The 20,216-nt window shown below is 42.9% G+C and overlaps 1 protein-coding gene across 1 annotated transcript in view; it reads right to left on the minus strand.

The window, feature by feature from the left end:
• Positions 1-401: 401 nt before the first annotated feature.
• The window catches only part of MYH1 (myosin heavy chain 1), a 34,573-nt gene continuing 14,758 nt past the window's right edge, over positions 402-20,216 (minus strand). The window contains exons 20-40 of the mRNA XM_034789899.1: positions 19,705-19,828; positions 19,483-19,619; positions 19,126-19,381; positions 16,075-16,317; positions 14,715-14,891; positions 14,483-14,628; positions 14,311-14,401; positions 13,637-14,026; positions 13,192-13,318; positions 10,594-10,712; positions 9,877-10,073; positions 9,260-9,443; positions 8,602-8,767; positions 8,328-8,452; positions 7,771-8,079; positions 7,467-7,670; positions 5,634-5,759; positions 5,370-5,540; positions 5,181-5,285; positions 4,944-5,039; positions 402-676 (exon numbers count right to left, since the gene is read on the minus strand). Coding sequence (XP_034645790.1) covers positions 524-676; positions 4,944-5,039; positions 5,181-5,285; positions 5,370-5,540; positions 5,634-5,759; positions 7,467-7,670; positions 7,771-8,079; positions 8,328-8,452; positions 8,602-8,767; positions 9,260-9,443; positions 9,877-10,073; positions 10,594-10,712; positions 13,192-13,318; positions 13,637-14,026; positions 14,311-14,401; positions 14,483-14,628; positions 14,715-14,891; positions 16,075-16,317; positions 19,126-19,381; positions 19,483-19,619; positions 19,705-19,828 — 3,646 coding nt within the window. The 3' untranslated portion in view covers positions 402-523. The remainder of the gene's footprint in view (positions 677-4,943; positions 5,040-5,180; positions 5,286-5,369; positions 5,541-5,633; positions 5,760-7,466; positions 7,671-7,770; positions 8,080-8,327; positions 8,453-8,601; positions 8,768-9,259; positions 9,444-9,876; positions 10,074-10,593; positions 10,713-13,191; positions 13,319-13,636; positions 14,027-14,310; positions 14,402-14,482; positions 14,629-14,714; positions 14,892-16,074; positions 16,318-19,125; positions 19,382-19,482; positions 19,620-19,704; positions 19,829-20,216) is intronic.

Below are 20,216 nucleotides of genomic sequence, written 5' to 3' on the forward strand. Positions count from 1 at the left end.
GAAAGAACAAACCACATGTGAGAATTGTTAATCACATTGCTTAATACACTACTGGAAGGTGCTCAGATACCATGATGATGAGGATGGTATAAGAACCTGAATAGAATAGAATAGAATAGAGTTTAGGCTGAACTTTCAACATTAACATTTGGAATTTCTTACTCTTGAGCACTCACTTTCTCAATCTTTGTGGCACATGTAACATTATTTTTCCTCTCAGTGAATAATGTTATAATGTATAATGGAGACATACTATGTGATTGGGTAATTAAAGACTGTGTTGTAATGGATGCATGCAAAGGACAAGAGTTAAAATTAAACATTCAATAATGCACAAACCTTAATAAGACCCCAAAGCTAATCTGTAAAAAACAAAAGTCCCTACTAGTTCTTTGTATGCAAAGGTCTCTACAATCTTTATTTCCTAAACACTGAGGACAGAATAACCAATAAATACAACAAAGTGACAGAGAGATTCACATTTTGTGCATTTCTTCAGTCACTTTGAAGCATGGAGACATCCTCACTCTTCTCCTTCAATCTTCCTGTGAACCTCGCGGCTCTTCACCCGCAGTTTGTTAACCTGGGACTCTGCAATGTCAGCCCGCTCCTCAGCCTCTTCCAGCTCGTGCTGGATCTTGCGGAACTTGGTGAGGTTGACATTGGATAGTTCCTCCTGAGGATGGAGAGAGTGTTTTGTGAAAACCAAAGTGCTGACAGTTGCCCTTTGTCAGGAATCAGGGCCTGCAACAGACCCACTCTGGAAGCAGTGCCTACAGTAGAGCCTGTCTCCAGGCAACCTTAATGAATGCAGCTGGCCTAACGTAGGCTGCCTGATTGGCTACACACCCTGACTGGTTGGAAGGATCAGCAGACTTGCTCTTGAGCCCAGCAGCAGCAGCAGCAGTTCAGCAGTTCTCACAGCATTCACCTATATCTGTATCTCCTGTTCGTTCCCAGCCCTGCTCCTGCCTTGCCTCACTCCAGGTAAGCTGGACCCTTGGCTCTGATTTCTGACCTCTGACTCTGGCTCTGTCCCTGGGCTCCAATTCCTGGCTATCAAATGCTCTTCTGACCACTTGATCTGACTTTTGCTCTGACCACTAGGCAGCGACTGCTCATATTCCAGTCACTGACAGTTTGAGCAGCCCAGCACAAAACAATACAAGAACTAGAGCTGATACAGGGAGCATGAATTCCACAAAGGCCAATATCTCTCTGAGATAGTGGGAGCCCTATACCTTGCTGGACCAAGTTGCCACCCTGTAGGTTTAGCATGCCGTCCTGCAAGCTCAATCTGTGCTGTCTTCATCTCCAACCCTCACTTTAATGGCAATTGCAACAAATTTTGTGGATTTCTAAATCAGTGTTGGCTCCTATTTCTGCTGTGCCCACAGTTGTACCCCACTGACAAAGCCTCTCACCTACACCAGGTGCACCAGGAGCTCAGGGAACAATTCCAGTCTGCCAATAAATATTATGCTGACTGAGGTCGTCAGGGCCACCCCTAATCTGGTCATAGGGGACAAGATGTGGCTCTCTGCCCAGAACTTTAAATATAGCTGCCCATCTGCCAGACTACCAATACCTGAGCCCCTTCAGTGTTATACAATGTGTGAATCCAATGCATTTTAGGTTACAGCTGCCCAAGTCCTTGAAGATCACGCTTTTAAAGCCCTACATTGAGAAACCATACGCAAACCACTCTGACCTTCCACTGCCATCCATAACAGTCCACGGACAGGAGGAGTACTTGGTCCACTGAATCCTCCACTTTTGGCAAGTTAGGGGAAGGCTCCAGTAAGGGGTGGACTGGGAAGGCTAAAGAATGAACTAGCACACCCTGGTCCTATTGCAAGAGTTTTTCAGTAGTACCCTGAGAAACCAGGCCCTGGGTCATAGGAGGTGCACTCGAAAGGAATCAGGGCCTGTAGCAGAGCCAGTCTCTGGGCAATCTTAACGAGCCCAGCTAGCCTATAGTAGGCTGCCTGATTGGTTGGAAGGTTCAGCAGATTGGCTCTTAAACCCAGCAGCAGCAGCAGTTCAACAACTGCTCAAAGCATGTACCCAGAGGTGTGGTAGTGCCTGCTCCTGCCTTGTTCCCAGCTTTGCTCTTGCTTTGTTCCTGCCCTGCTCGCCTTGGCTCCAACGTTGTCCCTGCCTTGCCTCACTCCAGGTAAGCCAGTTCTGCCCCTGGACTCCGACTCCTGACTGATGACTTTGTCCCTGACCCTTGATTCTGGAGTCTGGACTCTGGTTGCAGTTTTGACCCTGGGTTCCAATTTCTGGCTACCAACTAGGCTATCTAACCACTAGGTCTAACACCTGCTCTGACCACTAGATGTGACTGTGACTGACACCCTTTTCCTGCATTTGGAACTTTATGGGATACAATTGCTTGATGCGGAGAAGGCCCAGACTCTGTCACTCACTTGCCATCTCTTATCTGAAAACCAAGTACAGACCTTCTTACACTCACCATTTTCTAAGTTAGAAAATTCTTTCAAAGCGAGGTGAAACCTTTTTAAATGTAGAATGATGCTGCACATGTAATTGCTACTAGGAGTCTATTCACTTAGAGACAGGGAAGTGATGAAAATCCAGAAGAGAAGTGCCAACCATTCTAGCTTGTGAGCCTTTCAGGAGACAGTTTTAGGTCTCCAGTTTGTATGCTCCGAGTTCAGGATTGGACTATGAACAAACCACCTTTCATTACATCGTAGCACCAACAACAAGAGTGCATCCACCCTGAAGCTGAGTTCCAGGAGACACAGCCTTGATAACACAGTGTGTTTCAGTGAGCAGGACTGGGAGTTAGTGTTGCATCCGCACCATTAATCTACCATTTGAATACTGAGCTCCACACAGACAGGTATGCCACGTATTGTGTGCACACAGCTGCAATTTATGAAAGTGATATTTTGATTGGCAGTCTGGGTACTTTGAACCAGTATGGGATATTCAAAGAGTCAGATTGCCCTGAACAGAATGAGAAAATGAGGAACAGTTTCAAGAGAAAAGTAGGAATTTCTCATTCTGTCACAATCCTAGTCCTCCCTAAGAGCCTGATCCAAAGTCCATTGAAGTTAACTGAAGCCTTTCCAGTAATTCCAGTGAGGTTTGGATCAGGTCCTCACAGAGGAAGCACTTGCCTCCCACTCATTTTCCCTCTTCTCTCTCCCAGTCAGGCAGCATAGACTCAGATTAGGCAGCTCCCTATTTCCTTTCTTCTCTTCCAGCCGGGCAGCTCCCCTCTCAGTCCCTAACTATCCTCAAGCAGCTGTCTGGGTTACCAAGGCAGCAGCATAACACTCTTTCTTAGGAAGGATGGATCTTTGCAGAGGAAAATGAAATTTGATTCTTGGTTTAGAATGAAAGCTGAGAATTTGCATAAAATTGTGGAATGATGAAAAAAATTCAGAGAGAGCTTAAATCATGGGATCTTCCATTCTGCTTAATGTTATTATCCTGCTGCCCTTGAGGTGAAGGCAGGGATTTGGAAGAGTTGGTGAGTAATGAGACACTCACAATCTCCCTCTTCCAAATTGTCCCATCAGCAGAGACCAGACATCCTTATCTGTACTGGGCCTAGGTCAGGCAACACAAGGAGCACGTTCACGGAGGCAAGGCCTCATCAGGCCACGCTAACAGCCTTGGCAGTGCGCTTCCAATCATTTAGCACTTTTTGTTATTTTTAAACTTCCCTCCACAAACCCAGCAAGAAGAATCTGCCACGTGCTAAATCTGGAAGATTTTTTGTGCAACTGCGATTGAGTTCTTAGTAGAGCTAAGCAAAGTATTCAGTAGAGTTGCTAGAATTTTTTTCATTTTAATGAAAAATAGTCTTTTTTCTAAACAACAGATACCTTTCAAAACAGCTTTTCATTGAAACTAAAAATTTCAAAATTTTGAATTTCAAACTGTTTCACCCCATCCTATCCATTTTTTTCCCTTTTTCCCTTTTGCAAAATGAATGCGATCAAATGAATGATGTTTCATTTGTCCTTTGTTTTCTTTTTCCTTTTCCCACTAGGTAACCTTTCAAAATGTTCTCAACTTTGGAAAAGTTGCACAATAGCAAAAGGATAAAGGATCTCTGTAACTTTGCATTCTGTAACTTTTCCAAGGTTGAGAAGATTTTGAAAAGTTACGGAGTAGCAAAAAGAAATTTTCAATGAGGTGAGAGCTCTTTTGGGGAGAGATGAAAAAAATGCATGTGCCTAGCACATATGGTTTTCATCTGCATGAGTCAGTGACTGCTGATTTAGGCACTTGTCCCTAACTGGCATATACAAAAAACAGCAACATTTCTCCACTTTCAGCAAAAATTTAATTGCAAAATGCTGTAGAATTCTTATATTGCTCAGTTTTCTTATCATTTATTAAATCCTCTATATAATGTACTATGAACCTAAACACTGACAAATAAACTATGCTTATCAAATGTACTTATATATATTCTTTTATGATTTTGTATTGTTTCTTTGCTTACTCTTTCAGTAATTAGTTCCTCAGATATAAACATGAATTATCAAGGTTCTGTTGATCCTTAAACCTTGTTCTGCTGTACAAATGCAACTTCATAATTTCTTATATCCACTAGTTAGCATGGGCGGCACATGAACCTCCCATTTGGGGAGGCTAGCCCCTGGCCTCGTCCCAGCTGCCCCAAGTCCCACTGCACCACCCGGGCCAGGCCATCGGCCACCCCATCTAGGCCAACCCACTCTGGCCAGCCTGCCCCAAGTCCCAGGCCACTGGGACTGGGGGGGAAGAGAGGGAGGGAGGAAGGGGCCTTGGAGCAGAGAATGGGTAGGGCCACACCTGGCTGTTTGGGGAGGCTTAGCCTCCCCGAGCCTATGATACCCGCCACACATCCTATGCTAGTACAATTCCCACGTCGTTAGCAGGTAACTATCGTCCCTCCTCCGACTCATACTTACAGACTCCTCGGCTTGTCTCTTGTAAGATTTCACTTTCAGTTGTAGTTTATCAACCAGATCCTGAAGCCTGAGAATATTCTTCCGGTCTTCCTCAGACTGAAAGCAGTTAATAAAGCAAGAAAGAGGTGAGTTCATTTGCCCATATGATAAAATAAAATTATCCCTTGCAGGTTCAAATGAAAACAATTTGTGCTCCCCAGAGAAGGATGTGACAGCACAAAGGGCCTCCCTCCTTACCTGATAGGTCAGTTCCTTTACTCTTCTCTCATACTTGCGCATACCCTTAATAGCATCAGTGCTGCGTTTCTGCTCATTGTCAACCTCACCTTCCAGCTCACGCACCTGAAATGAGAAATGGATTGTTGAGTTTCACTGTGACTGGACACAGGAAATGCTCCTAAATGCACAAATATGGGGAATACACACTCTGGCCTCCAGTTTCTGGATCTGCTTCTTGCCACCCTTCAGTGCCAGCTGCTCTGCCTCATCCAGACGGAGCTGCAGGTCCTTCACTGTCTGGTCCAGGTTCTTCTTCATCCTCTCCAGGTGGGCGCTGGTGTCCTGCTCCTTCTTCAGCTCCTCCGCCATCATGGCCGCCTAGGGAGTAAAGAAAGGAAACTGATTCAGAAAACCAGCCATTTCAGGTGCAAACATGGCCATGTTCTCCAAAGAAAGGTGCTTTCAACTCACATCAGTGATTGCCTTCTTGGCCTTTTCTTCTGCATTACGTGCTTCCTGAATTGTCTCCTCCATTTCACTCTGGATTTGGGAAATGTCTGTTTCCAGCTTCTTCTTCGTGTTGATCAGGCTGGTGTTCTGTTTAACAATAGACAAGACGTTTTTACAGTTAGTCCCAAAATATTGACTCTGGAAAACGAACGGAATGTTTGTATTTAATGTACAGGTAACTATTAACATTATTGTGCAGCAGAACTCTCCTCTAAACGTATCATCACTGCAGAACATGGACAGCTAGTCAGTGATGTGCTGTGAATATTTTAAGGGCTCTCACTAACATTACCCCCATAGCCTGTGACAAACACTATGTGCCAATTGTTGTAAATCTGGTCCATTCCAAAACAAAATAATCACTGTGTAGAAATACTTCCTGAGCCCCAGGGCATGGCAGAGATGATTTAAAAGTATCCAATGATGGAAACTGGATAGGAGGCAGGAAAGCCACTCCCAGAGCCTCTGAGACACTTGCCCTGCTCCATCACATCATGCAATTATAACCTTTGTCATCCCTGTGTCACCTTCAACACAGCAACATGAGGAAAACCAAGGATGACCTTCCAGCTTCATGCTTTCTGTTTAACAAAGGTCCATCCTATGGACATTAGCATAAAGGCCATTTCAGGAATAAAAATCTTCTAAACACCCCCTAGCGCTTCTCTTTGGAGCAGGGTATGTACACAGCAGTCTCCTGCTTAGGGATTTGTGGGATTTATCGTCTATAAGGTGGATTGAAAGCTGGCTACATCGTCGGGCTCAATGGGTAATCATCAATGGCTCCATGTCTAGTTGGCAGCCGGTTTCAAGCGGAGTGCCCCAACGGTCAGTCCTGGGGCCAGTTTTGTTCAATATCTTCATTAATGATCTGGAGGATGGTGTGGACTGCATCCTCAGCAAGTTTGCAGATGACGCTAAACTGGGAGGAGTGGTAGATACGCTGGAGGGTAGGGATAGGATACAGAGGGAACTAGACAAATTAGAGGATTGGGCCAAAAGAAATCTGATGAGGTTCAACAAGGATAAGTGCAGAGTCCTGCACTTAGGACGGAAGAATCCCATGCACTGCTACAGACTAGGGACCGAATGGCTAGGCAGCAGTTCTGCAGAAAAGGACCTAGGGGTTATGGTGGATGAGAATTTGGATATGAATCAACAGTGTGCCCTTGTTGTCAAGAAGGCTAACGACATTTTGGGCTGTATAAGTAGGAGCATTGCCAGCAGATCGAGGGACGTGATCATTCCCCTCTATTAGGCCCTGGTGAGACCTCATCTGGAGTACTGTGTCCACTACAAGAAGGATGTGGAAAAATTGGAAAGAGTCCAGCGGAGGGCAACAAAAATGATTAGGGGGCTGGAGCACATGACTTATGAGGAGAGGCTGAGGGAACTGGGATTGTTTAGTCTGTAGAAGAGAAGAATGAGGGGGGATTTGATAGCTGCTTTCAACTATCTGAAAGGGGGTTCCAAAGAGGATGGATCTAGACTGTTCCCAGTTGTAGCAGATGATAGAACAAGGAGTAATGGTCTCAAGTTGCAGTGGGAGAGGTCTTGGTTGGATATTAGGAAAAACTTTTTCACTAGGGGGGGGGGTGAAGCTCTGGAATGGGTTACCTAGGAAGGTGGTGGAATCTCCTTCCTTAGAGGTTTTTAAGGTCAGCCCTGTCTGGGATGATTTAGTTGGGGATTGGTCCTGCTTTGAGCAGGGGATTGGACTAGATGACCTCCTGAGGTCCCTTCCAACCCTGATATTCTATGATTCTATTATTTCTTTTCACACTAGACCCTGACCTGGGTGTGCAGGAGCTGCACTCGTTCACTTGCATCCAGAAGCTCCTGTTCAGCCACTTTCCTGGCCCTCTCTGTCTGTTCCAGAGCTGCCCTCAGCTCCTCAATTTCGGCCAGCATCAGGTTAGCTCTGCGCTCAACCATGGCCACCTGCTCCTTCAGGTCTTCTTGGCTTCGGAGAGCATCATCCAAGTGTATCTGGGTGTCCTGTAAAATGAGTGAGAGAAATTAGCAGGAGGCACAGACTCCTTGGCATGCTGAAAAGACCAGCTGAGCTATCGCACTAGGCATGTGTGGCTTACTGTACCTTGAGCACTCCTTGTGTGTTTCGCAGGTTCTTCTGTGCCTCTGCAGCCAGGCGGCTGGCATGGCTCAGCTGGATCTCCATTTCATTCAGATCCCCCTCCATCTTCTTCTTTAGCCGAATGGCTTCGTTTCTGCTCCTGATCTCAGAATCCAGGGTGCTCTGCATGGACTCCACAACTCTGATATGGTTTCTCTTCAGCTGTTCAATTTCCTCATCTTTCTCAGCAAGCTTCCTGTCAATTTCAGACTTTACCTGGTTCAGCTCAAGTTGGATGCGGAGGATTTTGCCCTCTTCATGTTCAAGTGAAGCCTTAACAAGAGCAAGTGAAGGGTCAATAAAGGGACAAAAATAGTTTTTTCCTTCCAAATAAAGTGTTAAATGCTCCCTCAGACTGGAATGTAGTGCTATGGGTAGTATGGACACTGAGTACATAGCTTCCAGCACAGCATGTGCTGTCCTCCTGTCCCTTTGAATTATCCCACCATGTTTACAATAGGATACAGCTCCAAGGTTTTCTGACTTTCTCTCTGTAAAGCAGTGGCTAATGGCATGTGTACCTCAGCTTCCTCCAGAGCAGACTGGATTTCTGATTTCTCTTGCTCAATCTGCTTCTTCACTTTCTCCAGCTCATGGATGGTCTTTCCCCCCTCTGCAATCTGCTCCGTAAGGTCAGAAATCTCCTCTGTTGGGTTACAGACATAACATAGTCAGACAAAGGGCCCAAAGAGAGAGAGACTCCTTAACAATGCCACAGGCACAGACAGATTCACTTTAGAGTGTTGACAAGCTTTCCAGAAGCCCCATGTTAGGAGAAGAAATCCAAGGACTTACGCTGCAAGTTCTTGTTCTCACGCTTCAGAGTTTCAAGTTGATCCAAGGTTTCCTCATAAGAATTCTTCATCTTAAACAGCTCCGTGCTGAGAGAGCGAGACTCCTTCTGGGAAGCTTCCAGTTCAGCCTGCGTTTCCTCGTATTTCTGCTTCCATTCTGACAGAACCTGAAAAACAACAAGACCTTAGTCTAAGCCAGTGGTCTTCAAAGTCGGGTGCGCAAGAGGATCCTTGGGGGTGTGCGGCAGTTCGGGCGGGAGTCTGAGTGGCTTTTTTTTTTTTTTTGCTTCAGCAAAAATGGTACAGCCTGCGCAGCGGGGGTCCGTTCTCAAAAATTTTATACTGATAATAATAATTCAGTGTTTAATAAATAAATATATGGAGATATACCTATCTCATAGAACTGGAAGGGACCTTGAAGGTCATCAAGTCCAGCCCGCTGCCTTCACTAGCAGGACCAAGTACTGATTTTGCCCCAGATCCCTAAGTGGCCCCCTCAAGGACTGAACTCACAACACTGGAGTTAACAGGCCAATGCTCAAACCACTGAGCTATCCCTCCCTGATGAGGTGCATGATCAAAAAAGTTTGTAGACCACTGGTCTAAGCAACGGAGATCACTAGAGGATGCTCCATCCAACACCCACAAGGCTGAAATACCTTATCGAAATTCTTCTGCTTCTTATCCAGAGCTGCACAGGCAGCATTAGATCTTTCCACATCAATCATCAGGTCCTCCACTTCATTCTGCAGCCTCTGCTTCGTCTTTTCAAGGGAAGCACATTTGGAATTCACAGCTTCGACATGTTCTTCAGCATCCTGCAGACGCTGGGCAAGCTTCTTCCTGGAAGATTGTAAATACAGCTCCCACTTTAGTGAGTAAATACAGCTCCCACTTAGTGAGTAAATACAGCTTCCATTTACTGAGCAATATGGGAAACAAACTGTGTCACCTCTTCTGGGCAGTGACCCCAGGTCCTTTCTCAGTCACTCTTATCCAATTCATATACAGTACATTGTATCTGATAATCCCTCTGCCATCAGCTCACACACATTATCGACAGAGTATAGGGCCTCTCTCTGTCTTTCTAAGCCTAATGAGCATATTTGCCATTTTCTAATCCATACCACTAAATGGATATACTGCATCTCCTCTAATCAACCTCCCCAAAGCACATCCTTGGCCTCTTCCAGTCCCATCCTGAGCATATCACTGGCCTCTTCACAGTTCCTCATTTAGTTCTTGTCCTCTTCCAGTCCTCCACCCCAGCACATACTTGGCCTCTTCCAGTTCCTCTGTGCGCTGAATGGCGTCCGTCTCGTATTTGGTTCTCCACTGGGCAACTTCACTGTTGGCCTTGGACAGGGCACGCTGCAGCTCACCCTTGGCTTCCTGCTCCTCCTCATATTGCTCCCGGAGCAAGTCGCAGTCATGGCGAGCAGACTGCAAGGCGTGGGCCAGTGCATTCTTAGCCTGGAGAAACAACAGGAGTAGCACAGTGATGTAGCTAAATATCCTGGGAATCCTCCTGACTGAACTCTGTCAGACTGTGGAAAGCTATCCTTGGGAAGTGGTGCTAGATTCGATGGATGATAAACTTTACGCTGGGTTTTGATAACTGCAGGTGCCTTGGGCATTAGTGCCTCTTGATCTCTCCTATTCACTGCCTGTGGCACACAATAGTTTAATCTCCGGAAGGTTGTAACACTTCAGTCTAATTTTGGATGATGGGCTTAGTATGTGGTTGCTGATTTGTGTTGGGGGCCTCTGATATACAGGTCAGATTCTTTCAGGTCTGAAATTCTGACTCTATGAAAGCATTCATAAATATAATGTAGGGAATAATCCTGCATTGGCAGGGGCTGGGTTAGGGGACCTAACAGGACCTTTCCCCCTCTATTCTCTAGGGTGCTATGGTTTCATTAGAGGTTAAAGCATCTTGCTCACAACAAGAATCCAGCTTCACAGAAAAGGCTGTTGGAAAAATCCTCACTTTTATCTCCTCCTCTAGATGCCTCTTCAGTTCCTCAATCTGTTGGGTAAATGCCTGTTTACCTCTTGAGAGCTGAGAAATCAAAGCATCTTTTTCCTCTACCTGGCGCGCAAATTCACCTAAGAAAGATTCCAGATAGATTATATTAAATGGCAATTAAGTGAACATAATAAAGTAATTTATTATTTTAAAAGAGATTAATTTAGGAGGGTCTTCTAGAGGATGATAATCTGATGTAATCAGTGCTAACAGCCGGTGTCAAGCAGAAACTTTTTTTCACAAGAAACAGTCAAATGAAAAAAAGTCTCATTCAATTACATCATATAATGGGAGACAGCGAAAAAGTGACATGTTTTTAAAGTGCTTATATACCAATGCTAGAAGTCTAAATAATAAGATGGGTGAACTAGAGTGCCTGTATTAAATGAGGATATTGATATAATAGGCATGACAGAAACATGATGGAATGAGGATAATCACTGGGACACAGTAATACCAGGTTTCAGAGTAGCAGCCGTGTTAGTCTGTATCCGCAAAAAGAACAGGAGTACTTGTGGCACCTTAGAGACTAACAAATTTATTAGAGCATAAATTTATTAGAGCTGTAGTCCACGAAAGCTTATGCTCTAATAAATTTGTTAGACTCTAAGGTGCCACAAGTACTCCTGTTCTTTTAATAATACCAGGGTACAAAATATATCAGAAGGACAAAACAGGTTGTGTTGGTGGGAGAGTCACACTCTATGTGAAAGAAAGTGTAGAATCAAATGAAGTAAAAATCATAACTGAACCAAACTGTACCATAGAATGTGGGCAATAATATAAATTAATAAATTATTAATATAATATAAATTAAACAGTAATAAGTCACCAGGACCAGATGGTATTCACCCAAGAGTTCTGAAGGAACTCAAATGTGAAATTGCAGGACTACTAACTGTAGTCTGTAACCTATCATTTAAATCAGCTTCTGTACCAGATGACTGGAGGATAGCTAATGTGACGCCAATTTTTCAAAAGGGCTCCAGAGGTGACCCCGGCAATTACAGGCAAACCTGATTTCAGTACTGGGCAAACTGGTTGAATCTATAGTAAAGAACAAAATTGTCAGACACATAGATGAACATAATTTGTTGTGAAAGAGTCAACATGGTTTTTGTAAAGGGAAATCATGCCTCACCAATATACTAGAATTTTTTGAGCGTGTCAACAAGCATGTGGACAAAGGGGATCCAGTGGATATAGTGTATTTAGATTTTCAGAAAGCCTTTGACAAGATCCCTCACCAAAGGCTCTTAAACATATTAAGCAGTCATGTGATAAGAGGGAAGGCCCTCTCATGGATTTGTTACTTGTTAAAAGACGGGGGGAAAAGGGAAGGAATAAATGGTCAGTTTTCAGAATGTAGAGAGGTAAATAGTGGTGTCCCCCAGGGGTCTGTACTGGACCCAGTCCTATTCGACATATTCTAAATGATCTGGAAAAAGGGGTAAACAGTGAGGTGGCAAAATTTGCAGACGATACAAAACAACTCGCGATAGTTACGTCCCAGGCAGACTGCGAAGAGCTACAAAGGGATCTCTCAAAACTGGGTGACTGGGCAACAAAATGGCAGATGAAATTCAATGTTAATAACTGGAAAGTAATGCACATTGGAAGACATAACCCCAACTATACATATAAAATGATGGGGTCTAAATAAGCTGTTACCACTCAAGAGAGAGATCTTGGAGTCACTGTGGATAGTTCTCTGAAAACATTTGCTTGATGTGCAGTGGCAATCAAAAAAGCAAACAGAATGTTGGGAACCATTAAGAAAGCGATAGATAATAAGTCAGAAAATATCATACTGCCTCTATATAAATCCATGGTATGCCCACATCTTGAATACTTTGTGCTTATCTGGTCGCCATATCTCAAAAAAGATATATTGGAATTGGAAAAGGTTCAGAAAAGGGCAACAAAAATGATTAAGGGCATGGAACGGCTGCCATATGAGGAGAGATTAATAAGACTGGGACATTTCAGCTTGGAAAAAAGACGACTAAGGGCAGATATGATTGAGGTCTATAAAATCATGACTGGTGTGGAGAAAGTAAATAAGAAAGTGTTATTTACTCCTTCTCATAACACGAGAACTAGGAGTGACCAAATGAAGTTAATAGGCAGCAGTTTTAAAACAAACAAAAGGAAGTATTTTTTCACACAATGCACAGTCAACCTGTGGAACTCCTTGCCAGAGGATGTTGAGAAGGCCAAGACTATAACAGCGTTCAAAAAATAACTAGATAAATTCATGGAGGATAAGTCCATCAATGACTGCTAGTCAAGATTGGCAGGCAGGATAGGTTATTTGCCAGAAGCTGGGAATGAGCAATAGGGGATGGATCACTTGATGATTACCTGTTCTGTTCTTTCCCTCTGGGGCACCTGGCATGGCCCACTGTCAGAACAGAGGATACTGGCGTAGATGGACCTTTGGTCTGACCCAGTATGGCCATTCTTATGGTGGTTCAGATGTTGTGCATACGATGGAAATTTCCTCCTATTCCAGCATCTCCTGTATGCACTCACAGTTGTACAACATGTATGTTTTACCTGATTCTGTCTGTAGACGAGCTCTATGAGCGCTGAGGTCATTGATCATACGCTGATGCTCTTCTTCCTTTGTCTTAACCTCACTAAGCTGATCTTCCAGAGTGCGGCACATTTTTTCAAGGTTTGCCTTTGTGTGAAATGGACAAAAAGAAAGAGGATTAAACACATGGGCTCTCCAGCATTCTGAGATCATTAGGATCTTTGTCATGACAAACTACATATGGGCTCAATTAGTAAGGAAACCTCACCCTTCATAAAACTGAATATTATGCAAATAGTAAAATAAAAATCTTATTATATATGTGACATAACAACAGCAATAACATCAGTGAATTTTTCTTCTTTATTATTATTTAAGACTACTACTACAAGTGCAAATCTGAAGGTGCAGTCTGTTTTCTGCAATAAACATATATGTTTATATACATATTTTTTGTTTCTGTACCTTGGCTTTGGAGACAGTCTCCAGGTTACTAGCCAGGTCGTCAATCTCCATCTTCAGTTCACTCTTCTCCTTCTCCAGCTTCTGCTTGACTCGTTGCAGGTTGTCGATTTGCTCCCCAAGCTCTGCTGTGCTGTCCGCATGCTTCTTCCGGAGGGCGGCAGCTGTGGCTTCATGCTGCAGAGTGGCCTCTTCAAGGTCTCGGCGCATTTTCTGGAATTCTGCCTCACGCTTCTTGTTCATCTCAATCTGAACCGCTGTGGCTCCACCAGCTTCTTCCAGCCGCTCACTGATCTCCTCAAGTTCCCTGGAGAGATCACCCCGCTGTTTCTCTGCTTTCGCCCGAGAGGCACGTTCAGCCTCTATCTCCTCCTCCAGTTCCTCAATACGAGCCTAGAGAACAACAGGAACACTAAGACTGTGGCTTCGTTCTGGGGTCAACACCAGTATGGCTGTTGGCAGACTTCTGCAGGCATAACACCGTAGAATAGATGCAGTCTACACTGACAACAAGGGTTCTGGTGGCAAAGGAACATCACCTCCCTGAACTGAGGTAGCTACATCCAATACCCATTGAGAGAAATTTGGGTCCCTGATACATCATGTTCACTAAGAGCGATGCCTTCCTTTAAACTGAACTCCCTTTTGGGCTGGAACAAAGATAAACTATGACTTGCCTGTAACTCTTTGATCTTCTTCTGCAGTTGGATGCCCAGGACTTGCTCATCCTCTATTTTGCTTAGGAACTGACTGATTTCAAAGTCTTTCCTTTACACACACACACAGAAAAAAAAGAGTTAGTGTTGGAACAAAATGTATCTGCAGGATACCCCCGCAAACCATACCTACTTCTTCAGTTTTTCCTCCAGCTGCTGTTTATCATTTTCTAAATCCATTGTGGATTCCTGGGCCAGCTTCAAATCTCCTTCAAGTTTCCTCTTAGCTCTTTCAAGGTCCATGCGAATCTTCTTCTCTTGCTCCAGCGACCCTTCAAGCTAAACAGAAAAAGGTCATTAATTCTCTGCTAACAAGAGCCTAATTTCACACTGGTTTTATTCTCTCCACATATTATTGTGCCTACATCGTCTACTTGCTGCTCCAGCTTGGTTTTAGCTTTGGTCAGTGTGTTCACTTTGTCCTCTTCTGCCTGCAGGTCATCCAGGGTCTGCTGATGGGCCTCCTGGAGGGCTTTCTTTTCCTTTGTCAGTTTAGCGATGGTCTCATCCAGGACTGCCATTTCCTCGGTGAGGTTTTTCACCTTCCGAGTTGAATAAAGATAGTTATAAAAATGGATACAAAACATCATTGTTTGCGAAATAACAGTGTCATTTAAAATTTAGATTTATTAAATTTGATGTTTTTAACCAAGATTTTGTAAGATTCAAGCAATAGATACTGGCTGCATGGAAATGTAATATAATAAGCAGAAAGAACGGTCATGTCTGAAGTCATAGCTACTTAATTATCTTTTCTCTGAGTGAACTCAGAAAAAACTGGCAAGAGATTCTCATGAAACTGTAGTCACTTACAACTGAAAACCCCCACATCTGCCCTACTAAGGTCTAGACTTGTCCCATTTCAGTCAGTTTGTTCACTCAACAATAAGAGACCAAATAACAACTTTAATGCCTGTGTTTCAAAAGAGGTCACTTCTCAATTTTTAGGCACTGAAATATATGTTCAGATTTTTTAAAATACTAAGTACTCAGCAACAACCTTTGTTCTCAGTGGACAGTTTAGAGTTATGAGGGCTTTAGAAATTTCTACTCCAATTGGGGGCTCTGGGCCATTTTGAAAATCTGTCTGTTTACCACTGAAATATAAATTAGAATGGAGCCTACTCAACTGGTGGCATATCATACCTCATAAGTGCATTAATGTATTTATTATTCCTTACTTGGAGAGTAAATGATAAAGATAAATAAATACATTATTATGTATTGATCTTTTTTAAAATGAATGCAAAGTATAAACTAAATATGTAAATTAAGAAAGTGTGTGTGTATATATATATATGATTATCTCACACACAAAAACAATGTTCAAAGCAAAGTAAGGTTTCAAAGTCAAGCACTCCAAGGTTAGGAAATTCCTGAATTAAGGTTGTCTGTGCAACATATCCATTATGATAGAATTTTTAATTATGTGATTACATACTATTGTTTACCATAGGACCCCCTAGGACTCCTGCCTCATTCAGTACACAGAATAGATGGTGCACTGTCTCTTTGCCCGGCTAGTCCCAGTTCTTCCCTTCCTAGTTCTTTGTCTGATCTGTCTTTCCCTCACCCCCTTGTTCCTCCTGCCCACATTTCTCATCCTACTGACTGCCAGTCCCAGTCTCCCTTCAGGCACAAATGCACAGATCTCTCTCTCTCTCTCTCTCATTTATTTTTATATATATATATATATATATATATATATATATATATAGCCTTTACCTTGTTTTCTGTGGCATGTTTTTCCTTTTCAACCTTGGCCAATGTTAACTCAAGGTCATCAATGTCTTTCTTCAGCTCAGAACATTCATCCTCCAGTTTCCTCTTTTTGGCTGTCAGCTCAGCGTTCATCTCCTCTTCATCCTCTGCTCTTTCAGTCACCTCCTTAATTTTAGCTTCAAGTTGTATTTTGGTTTTGATCAGTTGATCACATCTTTCCTCAGCATCAGCCAAGCCTTCAGATTCCTGTTGGGGAAATGTAGTTTTTCCATTTATTTGTGTTTTGGTGACTTTTAGCTCTATCTTATATCACACTAAATAGTGGCGTTGTAATAAAGGCTGAAAATAATTATATTTCATCTCAGCACAGAATATGATTGATTTTTACTTGTTGTTAAGAGGATAGGTCCAGCAATGGCTATTAGCAAAGATGGTCAGGATTGCTACCCCATGCTCTAGGTCTCCCTAGCCTCTGATTGCCAGATGCTGGGACTGGATGACAGGGGATGGATCACTTGATGATTGCCCTGTTCTGTTCATTCCCTTTGAAGCACCTGGCATTGGCCACTGTCAGAAGACAGGATATTGGGCTAGATGGACCATTGGTCTGACTCAGTTTGACCATGCTTATGTTCTTATGAGATGTCTGATCATGAAAATTAGCAACTAGATTAATTTTTTTAGTCTATTCATAGACAAATTAATGTAATAACTACATATGAATGTATATAATCTGTCCCTAAACCATTAAGGCCCACATCCTACAAACAATTTTGCACATGTTCAACCTGAAGTATATAAGTATTCCTCCTGACTTTCCATTGCTTGTATGGTGGTTTATGTTAAGCATGTGAGCAGGGTCAGAGCCTAGACATGCATATAAACATCCTATATATTGCATACGCTGTTTTTAATTTTATCTTCTCCTCATTGGTTTCTTACCCCACTGTTGGTTGGTGTCACCTATTGTATTTGCATATGATTTGGATTTTAATGGCCTAATTTTCTAAAATGCTGAGCACCAAGCAACATTGATTAGTCTCAGTAAGAAGGTTGTCAGTTGAGAACAATGGGAGCTGTTTTGGATACTGAGCTCTTTTGAAAATCTGGCTCTTTATGTCGGGGTCTTGCATTTTTTTATATCTTTGTAAAGTACATCACTCATATTTGAGCATTCATAGAATCATAGAATATCAGAGTTGGAAGGGACCTCAAGAGGTCATCTAGTCCAACCCCCTGCTCAAAGCAGGACCAATTCCCAGCTAAATCATCCCAGCCAGGGCTTTGTCAAGCCGGGCCTTAAAAACCTCCAAGGAAGGAGACTCCACCACCTCACTAGGTAACGCATTCCAGTGTTTCACCACCCTCCTAGTGAAATAGTTTTTCCTGATATCCAACCTGGACCTCCCCCACTGCAACTTGAGACCATTGCTCCTTGTTCTGTCATCTGCCACCACTGAGAACAGCCGAGCTCCATCCTCTTTGGAACCCCCCTTCAGGTAGTTGAAGGCTGCTATCAAATCCCCCCTCATTCTTCTCTTCTGGAGACTAAACAATCCCAGTTCCCTCAGCCTCTCCTCATAAGTCATGTGCTCCAGACCCCTAATCATTTTTGTTGCCCTCCGCTGGACTCTTTCCAATTTTTCCACATCCTTCTTGTAGTGTGGGGCCCAAAACTGGACACAGTATTCCAGATGAGGCCTCACCAATGTCGAATAAAGGGGAACGATCACGTTCCTCGATCTGCTGGCAATGCCCCTACTTATACAGCCCAAAATGCCATTAGCCTTCTTGGCAACAAGAGCACACTGTTGACTCATATCCAGCTTCTCGTCCACTGTGACCCCTAGGTCCTTTTCTGCAGAACTGCTACCTAGCCATTCGGTCCCTAGTCTGTAGCAGTGCATGGGATTCTTCCGTCCTAAGTGCAGGACTCTGCACTTGTCCTTGTTGAAAATTGTATAAATAAAAATTATAATTTTACCAATTAAAAGAATGTAGAAACTCTTTTGTGCTCAGACACCTCAAAAATAGGTATGCTTTAAAATATCATACTTGACATATACTGTACGTAGTATTATTTGAAGACGAAAGACTTTATTATTGTTACAAGAATTTAATTTAGAAATAATTAAATTATAGCTACATAAAATTGCTACACTTGATATATGCAGTGTTGTGGTAGCCGTGTAGGTCCTGGGATATTAGAGAGACAAGTTGAGTGAGGCAGTATCTTTCATTGGACCAAATTCTGTTGGTGAGAGAGACAAGCTTTTGAGCTTACACAGAGCTCTTCTTTAGGCCCCAAAGAAAAGCTCTGTGACCAGAAGTGGGTCCAATAAAAGATATTACTTCCCCCACCTGGTTTCTCTAACACACTTGAAATAGGTGACTTTCTCTTTGAGCCACTTACTTATGTTTAATGCTCCCAATATGTAGTTTTTATGGGACAGAGGGTGGGTTTGAACTATGTATTTTCTTAATGAGGGGCATTTTGTTTAATATTGTGCTGATGTGCCCCTTAAAGAGCTTGGCCATCTCACTCATTGTGAACAAAGCAAATCATCTCTTCTTGTTAAAAAAAAACCACCCTTCTTAGCTTTCAAAATGCTATGGTCCATAGCAAATGTCTCATGGTCTATAGAGTAGTATAACAAATAGAACTAACAGTACAGCAGATGTATAAAAATCTAGGATAGCATCCCAAAAGTTACACCATCCAAAACAAAAATAGTTTAATTGGTCTGCATCAAGAAAATACAAAGGATTCGGAGGTCCCAAGTTCCATCCCCACAGATGACCCACCAAGGGGCATCATTATATATGCTTACGTATGTGTATACTCCAGATATTTGGACCCATACATTTTGGATAGTGCCCAAATGCACATGGTTAAATTTGAAAATGTAACATTTAATCCTTGAATTTTAATTTGACTTGCAACATTTTTCTAGTGGAAGGTAACTATCACTTTGTACTTCTCTTGCTGGGAAAGTTGCATTTAGAAATTTCAGGCTTAGTGCAATAAGGATCGAATGCACTGGTGATACTCACAGACTGCACTTGGAGCTGCAGGTCGTTTTTCTCTTGCATCAGGGTCACCATTTTTTCCTCCAGTTCTTTCCTTTTTGCCTCAGACTTAGCAAGCTCTTCCTTCATTTTCTCAAACTCTTCCTTCATGTTGGCCATCTCCTTCTCAGATTCAGCACTCCTCAGCAAGGGCTTGATCTTGAAGTACAGCTTCATCCAGGGCCAGTGCTTGACATTCATGAATGAGCGAACGTTGTATTGGATACAGAAGACGGACTCTCTATAATGTAATTAAAATATATATTAAGTGTTATGTGTCTGATGAATATAGATGCAATAGCCCAAACACAACGAGTCCCATGCAAGATGACATATTGCTACCTCCTTTCCACCATTCTTTGATACTCCACTCTCATCAGGAAGCCACGACACCTGGCTTGTGTGCGGGTCATAATCTCTGCCAGTTTATCATCTCTCATCTCCTCTAGAAGACCCAGAAGTCCCGCTTTGAAAAACACCTTGAAAAAGGGAATATTACAAAACATCACTTTCATTCTGGACAAAATACAAATACATGGTGTTTGAATCGAAGAGTGTCTGTACCTTAGTGTGACCAAATTTATACTGGGTCTGATCAATATCAATGGATCCAAGTAGTTTCTCAGAAGCCTTCTTGCTGTCCATGAACTGTCCCTCTGGAACAGCACTTGCATTTAAAATCCTGTATCTGTAGGAGAAAACTGAATATAAGGATTTTCCTATCGCCAAAACCACCATCACCATTGACACTAAGTGGCTCCCATGTTATAACTGGAAGCCAGAAAAAGGGCTGACTGGACCAGTTCTCATGCCTAGAGGCTGTCCATCTGTTAGGCTGAGGAACAATTTCAGGATAGTCTGAGAAAGCTTGTGCTGCAATTATATCCTACCACATGTTCTCTGGAGAGAAGACCTTAGACTCCAAAGATATCAATCTCATTGTTAACCCACAGTAAATTACTTTAATTTGATATTTACAACAGAGTAAAGAAAATATATGCTAAATACTTCAGTGAATATAGTATTTGAAATAATTAGGAAATACAAGCTACTCAGCACAAACATAATGGGGCAGT

The sequence above is a fragment of the Trachemys scripta genome, chromosome 14, assembly GCF_013100865.1.
Source record: "Trachemys scripta elegans isolate TJP31775 chromosome 14, CAS_Tse_1.0, whole genome shotgun sequence".
Lineage (NCBI taxonomy): Eukaryota > Metazoa > Chordata > Testudines > Emydidae > Trachemys > Trachemys scripta.